The sequence below is a fragment of the Athene noctua genome, chromosome 2, assembly GCF_965140245.1.
Source record: "Athene noctua chromosome 2, bAthNoc1.hap1.1, whole genome shotgun sequence".
Taxonomy (NCBI): Eukaryota; Metazoa; Chordata; class Aves; order Strigiformes; family Strigidae; genus Athene; species Athene noctua.
Genome location: NC_134038.1, coordinates 72,579,975 through 72,595,627, shown reverse-complemented (window position 1 = coordinate 72,595,627; position 15,653 = coordinate 72,579,975). Strand labels below are relative to the sequence as shown.

The 15,653-nt window shown below is 35.6% G+C and overlaps 1 protein-coding gene across 5 annotated transcripts in view; it reads right to left on the bottom strand.

The window, feature by feature from the left end:
• Positions 1-15,653, bottom strand: part of TMEM245 (transmembrane protein 245) — a 122,468-nt gene that overhangs the window by 80,997 nt on the left and 25,818 nt on the right. For 2 of the 5 annotated variants that reach the window (XM_074899420.1, XM_074899424.1), the window contains exons 7-11: positions 11,916-11,939; positions 5,486-5,590; positions 4,161-4,243; positions 1,927-2,017; positions 1,037-1,135 (exon numbers count right to left, since the gene is read on the bottom strand). In XM_074899420.1, the coding sequence (XP_074755521.1) occupies positions 1,037-1,135; positions 1,927-2,017; positions 4,161-4,243; positions 5,486-5,590; positions 11,916-11,939 (402 nt within the window). The remainder of the gene's footprint in view (positions 1-1,036; positions 1,136-1,926; positions 2,018-4,160; positions 4,244-5,485; positions 5,591-11,915; positions 11,940-15,653) is intronic. The other 3 variants (XM_074899422.1, XM_074899421.1, XM_074899423.1) reach the window with 3 other exon arrangements.

Genomic DNA, 15,653 nt, shown 5'->3' with positions numbered 1-15,653 from the left:
GCAACAAAAGTACTCCCACAGCACATGCAATGACACAGAACCCTACTGAACGATACAGTGCTACGCACCATGCAACACAAAAGTTATACTAGTAAAAGCAACAGGTTGATCAGTATAACTGCATCAAAAGTAGGCATATATCTCGGTCAAACATTTAACACTGAATACTCCCAGGTGCTGAAAGCCAGCAAAATCTATTGAAGATACAGCTCTAATTTCTCCTCAGTGGTCACATATTCCTCAATAGCATCATACTATCTCTCCACATGCTCTTCTACAGCATTACCTTATCAGAAAATTATTATTTTCCCTTATATTTGACTACTATACTGAAACTCTTTTAATATAAAGATCTTCCTGGAACTTTAGAGGTACTTTAAAAACAAATGCATAAAGAAAAGCATTAATATACTATAATTGCAATTATTTCAATATACAGAAGTATTTCAGGGGTATGACTTCTGGATTTTCGTATTTCCACTGCACCATGGCTAATGAATTGCTTTCCCTTTAAAAGGCAAACAGCACTGGCAGCATGAAAATGATTTAATTCTTATGAACTTTTCAAGATTCAGTGTGCAGAACCCATTATAAGAAGCCTAGTACAGTTGGCAAAAATGTATTGTAAGAAACTTAGTGAAAAGACAATTTCTTTCTCAAAATTTTAAATTAATAAGTTACACAAATCATGTAGAATATCAGTTTCCTTCTCCTAACCCCTCAAGATCACGAAAATCCAACAGAAAGCTCCAAATTACGAAATACTAAATATAAAAAGTGAGCAAAGCATAAATTAAATTGCATACCTAAAACCTGAAATAACTATTTAAATGAAGGACACAGCTCTGGCTGTACTCAAACTGTGACTGTAGAATGACATATCTTATACACTCAAAATTTTTACTACTTTTTACTATGATCTTTACTCAGCATTTCAACTTTTGCTAATCACTTCCTCAAAAATGCATACTTAGCATAATTATCTCTAAGCACTAAGTAATAGCTTATACAAATACTATTTAAATAAGTTACCCACCTTCACAAACCAGGAGTGATAAAGCCTGTCCCAGAGCTCTAGCACTTGTTTTTCAATCACAGCGGTGTTATTCACCTTTTCTCCTAAAATCTTATGGAGCTAAAACATATAAAAACCTTTTATTATACAGGACAGAATGAAGTGGCATGTACTGATGAAGTCCAAGCTAGAGGACTCACATAACATTAGCAGTAAAGGCATGGCTCAAATCCAAATGATTAGGAAAAGCTGCGTATCAGTATGGAATATGAACTTCAAACAACATGGTTCACAATGTGAAGATTTTGTCTATAAAAAAAACATTCTACTGCACTAAGCTGAAGACTTCTTTCTGCACCAAAAAACCAATGCCGTCTCAAAAATGCTTAATCGAAAATCTTTGATCATCTTTAGAGTAAATATTTCAAATAATTTGAGATGTGTGCTAGATATCGAAATGTATAAACAAGAATTTTGGCAAATTCTCCTGAAGAAAGTTAACTTAAATAAATTATAATTTAAAAAAAAAAAAAATTCAATCTACCACACGCAGCCCACACAGAAATTACAATATGGGGCAGGGGTGGGGAGGAAGTCTACACTGTCTACAAATTTACAATTGGGCAGCTAAAGCCAGATGAAAAAAATTACTCATCATTATTTGATGCATTTTCACTGGCAATCTTATTAAAATGTTGACAGATTTTTCAGCTCTTAAAAATAAATATTCCTCTGAGCAGAAAAGACTACTGAAAACACTCCCACATTCCTTCAACTCCAAACCAGAGTGGGTCAATAAAACAGTTAACAACACAGAAAAACATCATTAACAAAAATCTTTTTATTTCTTTTTATTTTTATGAAATACAAGAAATGAAAATATTCAAAAAGGTGGGGAAGCTCTCTCTTACCTTATGTGTAATCCATTCTCGGCCATATTGGTATACATTATTAGCTGCTGAATTGAGCGCCTTCTGAATAACCTGGGCTTCTGGGAGCCAGCTAGGTTGTTTTAAAGAAGGAAAACCAAGTTAACTGCTATGTATTTTACCCATTTCATTACACCCAAAACACACCACAAATTAACATTTTGAAACAACAAGAAACAGTTCAGGTTAAATCCATATAAACTTAATACTACTAGAATATTTCTGTCTACATATCAAGGAACAGACTTCCTCAGAAGCAAAGCACAACTAATCTAGGGCACATCATTGCACTTGGAATTCTCCAAGTTCCCGAAACATTAGTTAAATTGGTATCTCAACTTTTTCAAGAGATCTGCTCTTCCATCTGTATGTGTGCTATTTACACTACATTCTTAGAAATTTTCCTAGTGTTCTAGTCTTCTGAAAACACTACATGAAGCAGTCTCGTCAAGCTGCAAAGACAACCTTCTGAATTGAGATGAATCTAAATTGTTAATGTAGTTTCCCTGAACAAGTGACCAGATGAAGCAACAGGTTTGGGCAGCAGTTATTTTTAAGCCCCCAACAAACAATCTGCTCATTAATTTCTTCAGGAAGTCACATCACTTTCAAGCAACAGACCTACTGAGTTTCCAGCATTTCAACACTTGTGAATACAGGGCATACACTCTCTGCTTTGACTTTCTTTCTACATCTTGATTCAATGGTACATGTTGGAGCCCTTCCAAAACAAGAAATAAACAAACATTCAGGAAATAAAACTGCTGCATTTGTTCACCTGACTGAAGATCAATATGGAAGCTTTTCTGTCTGTACAACCCTTCAGAAATGTTCTGCATTGGAATTCCAAGACATTTCAGTCAGTCACCTCTAAATGTAATGTAAGCATCAAGCTCTGAAAGCTGGTGAAGCTTGATGGATTTGGCAAGACATATACTCACTCCTAATGAATTAAAAGATAGTGGCTTGGATGCTTCAAATCTGGATGAAAACACTGGAAGTAAAAATTTTAGCTAGAATTCTGCTAATTGCTCGACCAGTACTCCAGTATTTTCATTATGTGAATAAGCTTCTGACAGCCAAATTTTCATTTTCATTAGTTGTACTTATTTCCATCTTATGACAAAATTGAAAGGCCAAACAACAGAAGAGATGTCATGAAGGAACAACCATACTTTAAGTGCTTTCTGTTCTCTTGATTGCATATTAAGTATTGCTAAAGCACATATTACTGTAATATTTATTAACTGTATCATTTTAGTTCTGTTTTTGAAAATCTCTTTTGCTCTTATAACACAGAATGCACTTTCCTTCAATCATGTCAAACCATCATCACTTCTGTTTAGAAACTGCCCTTGAAAAGTCAATGATTCTTGTCCAGGAGACAGTTCATTTTCCTGTTAAAGCCTGGACTCACCTTTACTCAATGTCTGTTTAGCTGAAGCAGAATGAAAGCAAACTGGAACATCCTCCCCTCAAAATCACACTCTTCAGTCTCACCTACGGTTCCTCTGCTGTTCATGCAATCACTTCTTTGCTCATCAGTGTGCCCTTGTTCTCTATATGCATTCCTCTCAACATCTTCTCTCCCTTACTTGCCTTGGTGTTTGCTTTAATCATTACATAGACCGTATCTTATGGACTTCCTACTGCGTACACTATACACGTCTACTCTTAACAGGAACAACCCTTTTAAACTGATCCATACCAAACTCTCCCACATTCACCATTTTTTCCACCCTTGAACTCTTCTTCAGTTCACTCCAAAAACATTTTCTTCAACTTTTATTCCCTCAAAGGCATTCTGCAGCCAGCTTTCCAATTGAAAAAAAAAATTCAGCTCTTATCTCACAACCTTCTACAGAAAGCATTCTTTACCATTACTTTTCTTTTGCAGGTAAAAGGGAAAAGAATATTGACCTCCTCATTCTCTGCACTATGTAAGTTTTTCCTCCAAAACTGTAACTAGAGAAGTTTATGCAGTGTCCTGCTCCACCAAAGTCCAAACAGTCCTCAATGAGGTACCACACTGACAATCCTCCAGAGTAATGCATAAACACTACTGCTGTCTGAGAGTTTAGCTTTTACATCTGCCTGCAACAGTCACTTCCATTTCTGTTCACCTAGGGGATTTTTTGAATTAAAAACTCTGCTTAAGAGCACCCGGAAGCTTGTTCATCCACCCTATACTATTTGCTTAACTTCATCGTTCTTACTTTGCCCATTCTGGGTGACTGGCTACTGTCTCATTGATCAAGCTGCTTGTGACTTGAATCATGTGAACACTCTCTTGATGTACCTAAATTAAATATAAAGAGGAGAAATGTTATGTAATGCATACTAGAACTCTTCCTACATTCTTTCATTCTTTCTCTTTTTTTGGGAGGGGGGTAGGGGGTGGGGAGTGGGAGTAGTGACCACTTTGTACACTTAAATAATAATTCTTCCAACACAGACAACCAATTATGAAGAATTAAGTGCTATTAACCCAAAAAAGCAGTCAATACCATAAACATCAGTCTCTTCTGACAATTTTGGTCACACACTTTGTGACTAGTAATAGCAAATGGAAATTTAAACCTTATCTCATCAGTGGAAAAAAAACAACAATACAGCAGTGCTGTCAAGGAAAGTACTAAAATACAAAGCACAGTTTCAGATATAAGCCATGGATCAAAGTAGTGTAAAAATTAATGACAGTTCAGCTCTAACATAACTAGCCATGCTATAAAGTGCCTCACCAAATTAATTCTTTATTAAGAATGATAAAAGACACCTTTTATAAATATCTTGATGTTCTTTTAATGAATATAAGGAAGCTTTAGGCGGGAATGCTTGCACAACTTTTAAAGCTTTTAATTTTAAGTACTCAACATTATCTAATTCTACATTTTGGAAAAAGGAGATCAGAACGCATTGATTTTTGTACTGTCACTGTATTCAAGTCAAACATTTAATCTCCATGGACTGTTTCAAGTGTGAACACAGCTCCATTAAAAAAAAAAAAAAAGAAAAAAGTACATGAGTGACCTCTTCTGGTGACAAAAAAAAAACCAACAACCAAAAATTAATTTCAGAGACCATCTGATCATGAATATTAGCACATTTAAACTCAGAACAGGATACCACTAGGTTAGAGGCAATTATACAAATTGACAAATACACCTTAAGCATTTTGCAACTATGTTTCTGGTGCAATATAAATTAAAGCAAAAAGATTTTAAGTGGCTCTGCTCTTCACAAAAGTGTAACCAGATGCAAAACAAATCCTGTTACTGTAATATATAAGCTAATAATTCTTTTACTGGAATAAATTTCTTATTTCTAAATGTCTCTATTAGTTTTGTCATATATGTAAATAAACACAGAAATACAAATAGAGATTTTTATACATGTCTTGGAATGGTAGCGAGTTCAACTACGGAGCATTTAGTTGCTAAATTTTTCAAAAAATTCTTTAAGCTACACAATTTTGCATAAATATCTGTAACTTTCCACATTTAAAATGAGCTCTATGATTACATTCTTTAGCGCACTTTACCTTTGCAGTAAGGAGGAGGGCTAGCAGAAGTGTTCCTATCACTAGCAAAAATATTATGAAAATGCTGATTATTTTATCTAGCATTTTCTCCAACCACACGATAATCTGTGCAGAAAAAAGAAAAAACAAATCATAGCATATAAATCAATCTTTAATGAAAGCAATGCTATATGCTATATGACAGTATTATCTTTATGTACAATCACAGTGCAAAAATCAAGCTCTAATCAAACAGCATTTATGCCCAAGCTTGGAAATGAACAATTAACAAGCAATGTTAGCATGGTTAAGCTCATGGTATGACATATGATTTGCAAAGACATTTACACATTACCACAAGACACAGCAAGCTGTCTGCAAAGCAAGCAATAATTCAACATTTACTTACTAACCTAAAGCAGCTAGCATTCATGTCAGCTATCAACCTAGAAATTTGTCTTTGTTTCTTGTCCTTCAGCAACTTAGAAACTTACAGATACTATCTTCATAGGACTTGGAAGCTATCAAGGTCTACTGTAAAGTACAACCATGACTTTCAAATTTGAATAGCTAATAGTCATGAAAATGACAAATGAGGTATTTCTGCAAGTAACCAGATTTTTAAAGCAGCTCATCATCGTCTGAACTGAAATGGGGATGGAGGTTTTCTACATTACCGGACATCAGGCCAATTATTCAGTGCTGACTATTTCTATCCACTTTCAATCTCGAAAGGATGCTCAGCATTAAACATGCATCAGCTAAACCTGCTGATACAGGAAACAGGAGGGTATGTTGTTCCGCTGGTTTACGGAAAGGCCCATTCTATACATGTCCACAAACAAATAGTGATACCACTTTAAGATTAGAGAAATTCTGATAATGTCATTCAAAACAATAAAATTGCTCAGCAACGCGACTATGCAGAGTGCTCTAGAACACTGCAAGCTGAGCTTCGTCTCATCCACAAACTGACTGTGAAAGTCCACGCAAGTATGACCAAATGCATTTTTCTTGCTTCTATAGTTCATATACCAAAGCTATTTCTACTCCATCTCGCATTACTGCAGGAAAAAGCAGCAGCAGGACACCTGTAAAATATGTGCTTTAAGGAGAACGTGTGTAGTAGATGAAAGTATTTCCAATGAGTACAAGTTACAAATTCAGCGATTAGGCTGATAACTTTTAAGTTGGAGATCTTACAAAACTGATATGCTTGGTGATGGTTAACATTATTTCTTTCTTCATTATTTACCCTATCCCTGCATATGAAATTGGCCCTGGAATAACTAACTTCTAGAGACTACTTTGTGATGATTGAATTGGTTAACACTGAAGTTACATCTCCTATTGCAAAAATACAAGGATTTTTTTTGGTGCTCATTCTGTAGCATCTGAGCAGTTAATACGCATTAAATAATTACTTTTAAACTTCAAGTTCTTTTACAACCAACTCCTTGTCTGATCTAAATTAACACAAAGATTATATTCAGCTTTTTAGAACTGCTGTTCAAAATTATTAAGAAAACTGAAGAAAGCAAAATCCTTTTAAAAGAAACAAGGTGTTGAGTCAGCAAGTTTTTATAACAAAATCTGCTCTGTATTATGACCCGCAGAAAGGAATTCAGAGAACCTGAAGGAATCTGCAAAATCTTTTGTCTTAGATATTTTTAACATTTTTCAGCATTCTTGAAATATTTCAGCCACCAGAAATGCCTTGACAGTGCTAGAAGGAAGTTACCCACCTGCAGCAGTACTGCAGCTTTCTGAAAAAACTCTGAGTAGTCTCTACATGGGGCCATTACCTCTTTGGAAATAAGACTGAAAACAGGATTCGCTGTGCCCTTCCAAGCCTCACATACATCTAAGGATTATGTAAAAGAAGCAAGAAATTAAAGTCCCTGGTTTAAAGGTCAGAAATCAAAAATATAACTGAAAAACACTGGATGGCCAGGGGATGGAAATTTTATAGCATGGGCTTCGAAATAAAGCTATTAAAAATTAAAGCCACCCCTGTTGTTTCTTAGTTAACAAAGTTCAAACTAATTGCTATTTACTTTCTAAGTTAGATATAAAAGAAATCCATTAGCTGGTCTTAGACATAGCACCTTAATCGGTCTCACTGAACCCAAGAAATAGGAGGTACTACCTCAGTGACTGTGTGCATGGTATTATCCAACACTGGATGCTTTAGATGTTTTACCATGGGGGAAAACTACTGCAAGATCCAGCTCCAAAAAATCAGGACGAGGACTGTCTCTGAACATTACAAACAGGGGTTCTTTTCTTGACATTCCTTACTATGGGTTGGAGTACGTCTACACTGCCACTGAGGTGCAGCTGCAGCATATGTAAAGCCTGAATTACCTTTAGTCTAGCTAGTAAAGTAATGGCAGCACTAATGTTGTACCAGCACAGGCAAGCCCACCTTGTGTTTATTTACTTAGGCAGATAGCCCAAGCAAGCTAGATGAAAGCCAGCTCAGGTATGCCTACAGGTAGTACAATTACATCTCTCACACAAGTCTTAAGGAGATCCAAGTTATGCAACTGGTACAGACATATCACAGTAGAAGACTGAGTTGGACTGAGTATTGTAGAAGTAAAAGCAGATACACAACATTCATTTAGGGCTATATTTACTCCTTCTCCTCTAATTTCCTTGCTAGTAAGTCTCCCTTCCTTCCTCTACATTTACCCACACTCTTCCTTAGGAAGCACTCACCTTTGCACACTCATGCTAAATAATGCATAGGTGCTGTTACTGCAGGTAAACTAGACTGTTAAATCCCTGTGTGCTTGTACTTACCACTGATTCAGATCCAGACTTCATTCTTAGCCCAACCCTGTCAGACCTCCCTTTACATCCTTCCTGTAAACCATGGGCATGCACACAAAGACAAACACATACTGACTAAACACTAATCATTAGTCAGAGATCAAGAAGTTTTAAATTCAGTTCCAAGCTTCTAATCTAATCGTTAGTCAATGGCGGGAAGCTTATGCTGCCACAACATCCAAAATGACGCAAAGGAAAGCCAGGCTCCTAAGCTACAGAAGGTCACACTTGTAAAACCAAACTTGAAAGGTTACTGATTTTTCATTGACTGTCCATATAAACTATCCTTAATTCTCACAGTTTTGAAGGGAAAGGTATGAACTTTTTTTTAATTTAGCTCACTGCAAAAAAAAAGTTTTCAAGATGAGTTGTGTTCTGTTAAAATGTTTCTCAGTAATTTGCAAGTGCTTTCAACTTCTGGGTGATGATACAAACCATACTATACTGAGCTGTAACAGAACTACAGTTCATACTTAACAATCAGGAACCCTACTATCTAGATAGGTTCTCCCTGTTAGGCAGTATGATACATCATCTATGAATGAATGAATGTTTCACACTGCATAGCCATCAGAACACTAGTTTTTCTAGTATGTTTTATTTACTGCATTACCTACACAGTGAAGCATTCCTGGACATCTACTTCATTTTCAATTAAATCTACATAAAATTACCAAAGAGGGCCTCCTCTTTTTTTTTTTTTTTTTTTTTTTTTTCCCTTTAAACAGCTTCACTATCTATCAGGATTTTTTCCAAGATATTTCTTAACTTGATGACATTTCCCTTTAGTTCAGTTAATATTTGAGGATATCATCTTAAATATCATCTGATGAGAATAAGGGGAAGCTTGTAATTACAACACATCTCAGGGTTATATTGAAATGAGTCAGATAAGTAGTTAAGTTAGAAAAGATAGAGAACAGTCTATATGAGGTCTCAAGTCTACTTTTACCAGTGTCCCTCTAACAGCAACAGCAGAGTTTATTGATTCTTTCTAAGGACTCATGTCATAAACAATGTTACAAAGAACAAATCATGCTAGTTCAACTGAATCTATTCTGTATTTTGGACTGCATATACTGTGTTAAACTATACGATTATACACTTATTCTCGTTTGAAAAAAAAAGTTTCAAGCAGCTCTTTAACAAAAGCTCTCGGAACAGGAAAAAAAAGTTTGTCACTAGCAGACAAAGTCAACCATTATTTAAAACTCTGCCAATCTCTAGGTGGTGTATATTTAGTTCCTTGGTGGATTATCAGAAATTTATCTTGGTACTCTCACAAGTACTTCCCTTCAAAAGACAGGGCAACCAGTGCTCTGTATTACAAGTCTCCTCCTTTCCTTGCCTTTGGTACAGTATGATTTTTTTTTTTTAAATGTAACGAAAAAAAAAATAAACAAACAACCCAACAAAACAAACCTGGAAGAATCTGATACAGGTTTGCACAGTATTTCTGTACTTTTTTAAAAAATTTGGATTACAAGATTATTACTACTTGCTCGTGCACAGGAGTCAGCATTGCAGGTAACACTATAGGACTTTCAAGGATCCCATGAAACTGTAAAGTAAAACAGCAGTTTTCAAAAACAGTTTCTAGGAACTATAAAAAAACCCCTCTGTTAAGAAACTATATCCACAGGGTTTTGCCCAATAATGCAAATCACTAAACTGAAAATAAAATTCAGACATTTTAGAGTTCAAAGCAATTACAGTGAAATTATTTTTGTGACCTATCAATATTAAGGAAAAAACTGATCTACATGAATTTTCAAACAAGCAAATGACAGAGCCAGAAAAAAAGTAACTGAAACTAAACTTTAACCTGTGTCTCACTGAACTCAGCTCTTGACCTGAACTATGCTAATAAACCAATACCCAATAAAAAAATGTTTATGAAGGGTTATAGTTGCACATATTTACTAATTACAAGTCACTCACATAATACAAACATTTCAAATTCAGGAAATAAAAATATAATTTTAAAACAACTGACCTATATTCAAGGGCAAAAGAACATTAAAAAATTCCCCTCTTAGTGGACGACTATAATCAAAACAAAGCAAGCAACTCTACTCTCCTGTTCAGAAACACAGAAAGCCCCCCGTTGTTGGGAACTCTTAATGTTAGGTTAATGGTTGGACTGGATGATCTTCAAGGTCTTTTCCAACCTAGATGATTCTGTGATTTTGTATAACCCTGAGTACAGTGATTAAATATTGAAGATCAAATTTTATAAATTCATTATAGCTCCTCTGCCACCCAGACCAGGTACCAGCTGTGCAGCCCCATTTCTTTTAGAGAGTTGTGCCAGTGCCCCCATGGCCTCCATACTGTACTCTGTTCTACTGTACTCAGAATTTCAACAGAATTCACAACGACAGTATTTCAGGGTTTTTTTCACAACATGCAAGGCAGATCTATGGTTTCCATTGTAATAGCTACTGAAGGGAAAGGATGGGCTCTTGTTTATAAAAATCACAGTAACCTTTCTGACTCTTCCAATGATACTGAAATTGTAAGCGAAGATAAAAGTTGTTTCTGGAAGTGTAACCCATTTCCAGACATGGTATTTGATTTTTTCTCTTTCACTTAATTACTTGGTTTTCATAAGTTTTATCACATAGATTTTCACCTTTAAAACTCTGAGGTCCTGCAGATGTACACATGCTACAAGTATCCCCCTCCAGCTCTGTGCTTGTCTGAAGTACTGACACTGCCCAAATCCCAGAGAGGTATCAATGCACTGAGTAGTTGTACAGATTTCAGACACACAAGGCCAAACTTGGAATGAATCAGTTTTAACTTATCTTGGGATGACAGTTCCTCAAAGAATAACAGTTAACCCTAGTTGACTAAGATGAACCATGAGAACTGAGGTAAATTTTTCATATAAACACATCACACAGCCCACAAAAGAAAAAATATTTCAGCTATACCAACTGCTTTAATCTTTTTCTTTTTTTTTTTTTTTTTTTTTTAAACTGGCCCTCACTTCCCTTAAGACTGTCATTAAATCAGTTCTGTGAGGGTGAGTATTCTCATGTCACTCCTGCCATGCTGAATACCAACCATCGAGTATACAGGCTAGTTTGACCCTTTAAAAGTAAAAGATTAACAGCACTGACTTAAGTCAGTCAACACACTATTTGCAAGCACGTACATTCTTAGCTTTACAACTGTGCTTCATCCTCAACACTCCCGTGTTAATTCAGTTAACTGATGCTTTCCCTGAGCAGAGAATAGCTCTCTAGCCTCGGAGTGAACTGGTTTTGTTATGCGTACAGGTGGGGAACAGGTGGAGATCAACTGTTCTGAAACAGAAGTGCCACTAAATCAAACTACCACTTGGAAGCAAATGCAATATTCTGTTGTACAAAACATTTAACTATGTGCATTCATTTTAGTAGAAGACAAGAGATCAGGTAGAATTATATGACCTTCAGTAGCTTATATCAAGAGCTGGAAGAGAGACACTCGGGAGAGAAAACTAAGAAGCAAGGCATGTTAAATAGTGTTCATGCTGAAAAAACAACAAAAAACCAACAAAAAAAACACCTCCCCAGAACCACAGAATCCATTAATTGGAATCACAATTTTTCTGTTTATTTACCTTCTTATTAAGCCAGTGCCACAGCTTGTCAGTGGCAGGGGGAGATGGAAGAAAAGGGAAAAAAAAGACAAGAACACAGTGGAAAATTATTGAAAAATGCAGTAATAAAGGGGGGGAAAAAAAAGCAACGAGAGGCAGGCAAAGTCATCCACAGAATGAAAATGAAATTGTTCCAGACACAAAGGTAAATTGCGACAGGAAGAAAAGATCATAACTTCTAATGCAAGAATCTAGATTTTACTATTAACATGCACTTTTTGAAACAAAGAGGGATATAACAAGTAAGAGCAACTTTAATGATATTAACAGAGCTATCAGCATAATCTGGGCAATTCCAGTTTAATTATACTGAGAGCTAATATTTCAGAGCAGGACCTGTAAAAGTACTCTGAGAAGGGCACTTTACTGAAACACCAAAACTTAACATGAGATACTGTTTAGTGCATTAATACCCTCATTCAGGTAGTTTCCTATGTATTTGAAAACACTCCTATTATGTCAACTATTATTAAATTTTATATTTTTTTTTAGTATCACACTCATATTACAACATTCACATTCAGTGGCACAACATCAAATACATAATTAAATCTGATATACACAGAACAGCAAATTGTAGATCATATAGTCATGGATTTCATATAATTTTACTGGTTGTGCAGAACACTTAGCACTTCTCAACAGTCAATTTCTCCTTTTGTACTACAGTTACTTCTCCTTACTAATTCTCATCCATAGTGGTCAAGTACACCCATTTTAGGAACTAGTTTATGTAGGACTATACTCTTAATCCTTAGCCATTAGTAATCAGTTAGCAGCACAATCACAACAGTGAAAAGCTTTAGTATTATTCACCTGTGTTATAGGTTAAGATCAAGTAAGAGAAGTTCGTTTCTTCCTGAAAACCAGATCATTGAATGCTCAATAAATCTAGGGTTTTCACCAGTTGCCAAAAATTCTATCAGCTCCCAATGAAAACAAAATGTAAGAACTTTTCAAATTTTAAAATCTCAGAATGTTACTTAAGTTACATCAGAAGAAAGAAGCATATTTACAAAGAAACACGAACATCAGGAAACATGACAATACGTGACAAAGCACCCACTTTTACTACTCATGGAAAGAATGAGAGTAATGAAAAGCAATGACAAAACTTCAAAAGCTTTGAATTGACACTGTAAAATTTTCCATTTTACCTCTTCACCTATGGAATAATTTATCACTGAAAAAAGGTATAGTTGCTTACTGATCCAATAAAATACTTTTGCCTTTCACTTCTGCATATTAAAATCCACTATATATTAGGTTCATTTTGGAAAATATGTAAATCTCATGGCTGCATTTCTCAAATTTGCAACTCCAATACAACAAAAGTTAGAGCCCTATTGTTAGCCTGAGATTTCAACAAATGTGAAAGGAAGTCTTTGGTATTCTTCTGCAATTTCAGCCTCCTGGAACTGGATGATAAATACAAGAACTAGGAAATAACATCAAATAACAATCATTTTTTAATTAATGTTTAAGACAATATCTGGGAGGCTTTACCCTCCTAACTTTGGTGGCTATCTCACCAATACTGATTGTTTAAGTAGTTATACAAATGTAGCCAATTTACCTTTAAAAATAGATTACAACTTAATTCTAATCTTCAAGTCATCCAAAACTAGTAAGGCTCCAACCACTTTTCCAGCATTTTATTGGAAAACTATTTATGTAAGATTTTACATGTCAATGAAAGTATCTCCTAGAATAATATATGCACTGGTAGAGATTCCATGCTTACTTTAACTACATGCTAAATAGTACCAGAAGAACCAAACCTTTGGACGCAAAGTCCAAACAATCTATTACAGTCCTCCATATGTAAAATTCCAGTACACTATACCTAGAAAAAGCATCTAACTGTATGACTCACTCAAGTCTACCAGAAAGCATGAATGCAAAATACTAGCCCATTATGATTACTGGAAGCCTAGAGCATGCAGTTGAGCGACTGCCTATGCTGAACTCCCTTGCAAACTCTAATCAAAATAAAACTACAGTCACCATATTAAAAGGTAAGTCTTCTGTTAAAAAAAAAAAAAGTGAAGCAAATTATTAGGTTTTGACTGTTGATAAGAATATGCGTGATGCTGTATCTATTAAGTTTTAAGATGACTTAACAGATGACAGCAGAAACCACCCTACTCTTTCCTCCAGGAAGACTCTCATATCTGAATTGCTGTGCCTGTTGGCTCCGTGGGGCAAATGCAAAACCAGGGACTAAAGAAAACAGGACAGGACATCCTATTTCCATAGTCCATATTTAAAGCAGGCCTGTACATACAGGCACAGCTTGACCTACTGTTTATAAAGAAAATTAAAAGCAATGCCCTACTTTCTTTCCTCTTGATCAGAACTTCCCTTAAGTTGCAATTTGTCTGCATTTCCAAGATAACCAGAGGTTGGCAAGCAGTGGGAAAGAAGAGCAGCATTCTTACTGCTTTTCTTTAAGAAACAGACATAATCAGTAAAACTCAAAGATTTGCATGCATTAGCAGTACCCTCCCGTAACTTCTCCCAGTAGGTTATTTTCCAGACAATCTACACTAGCCTCCTAAACTTTGTTTGGAAGAAAAAACCATGCTAGTTTAAGACATGTTCCTCATCCTCACTACCTTCTACCAAAAACTGGAACTATTTCCTAATCGGGCATACCACTTTAGAAAGACCAAGTAGTACCACTAGGTATCTCTGTGAAACAGACCATGTCAGTAGCTTGTTGTACTCGGCTAAGAGCCCTGCTACCTCCTGATGCTGAGATCCAGCCTTCAATTAACTGAGTATATAAAAACCAACCAACCAACCACAACAAAATTCACTAAGGAGCTTCAGCTCCCAGGAAAAGAAAGCAGGAATAAAATATTAAGAAATTAGATGTTTCATCGCAAAGGAAATGATTCTTCAGTCTTGGTCTCTCACACACACACATAAAAGGTAAGCTGTAACTATTTACACCATGAATTTCTGTTTTGTGTTTGCATATATTTATTTCCTCTTCAACACTGAAGCCAAAAATGTTTGGTAATTCAACTTAAATACAGCTCATTCATCCTTTCTAAAAAAAACTTGAAAGGATATGGTTTTCATTCCTCTCCTTTCCCCGTCCCCACAAATGTCGCAAGTGTCCTATGGCATTGCTTCCCAAATTCTCAGAATTAAGACACATCTATGATCCTACAATGCACAGAATAAGCATATCCGGTAGAACGTAAAAGATATGAAAGCAGTAGTGTGCTAAGCATTGGAAGACCACATATAATTCCAGCTGCCCATGATAAAGCCAGGTAAACTGTAATTAGAATAGGTACATATAAGAACAACAGAACCATGCAGAGTATCAAGTGACCTTCTTATAACAGCTAAGAGATCTTGAATTGCTTTAATACACACAGCACAGATTCAGAAGGAATATGCCTGTCAGCTAAAAAATGGGGGGGTTGGGAGAGGGGTGAGGTGGATAGAGAAATGAGTTGTGCCAACATCGTTCTTTTACTTAGACAAGAACATCAATATAAATTGATCTTAAATACATTTAAGCTGAAGAGTGGGAAGTTCTGCTGCACGTTACAACAAAAGCCCTACTTAAGAAAAGACTTAGTAGAATTAGGAAGGATACTATACCATATAGTTATGCAATACAAGGAGACTAAACTTGACAACTCATGAGATACAGTACATACTGTACATTCTGTTTAG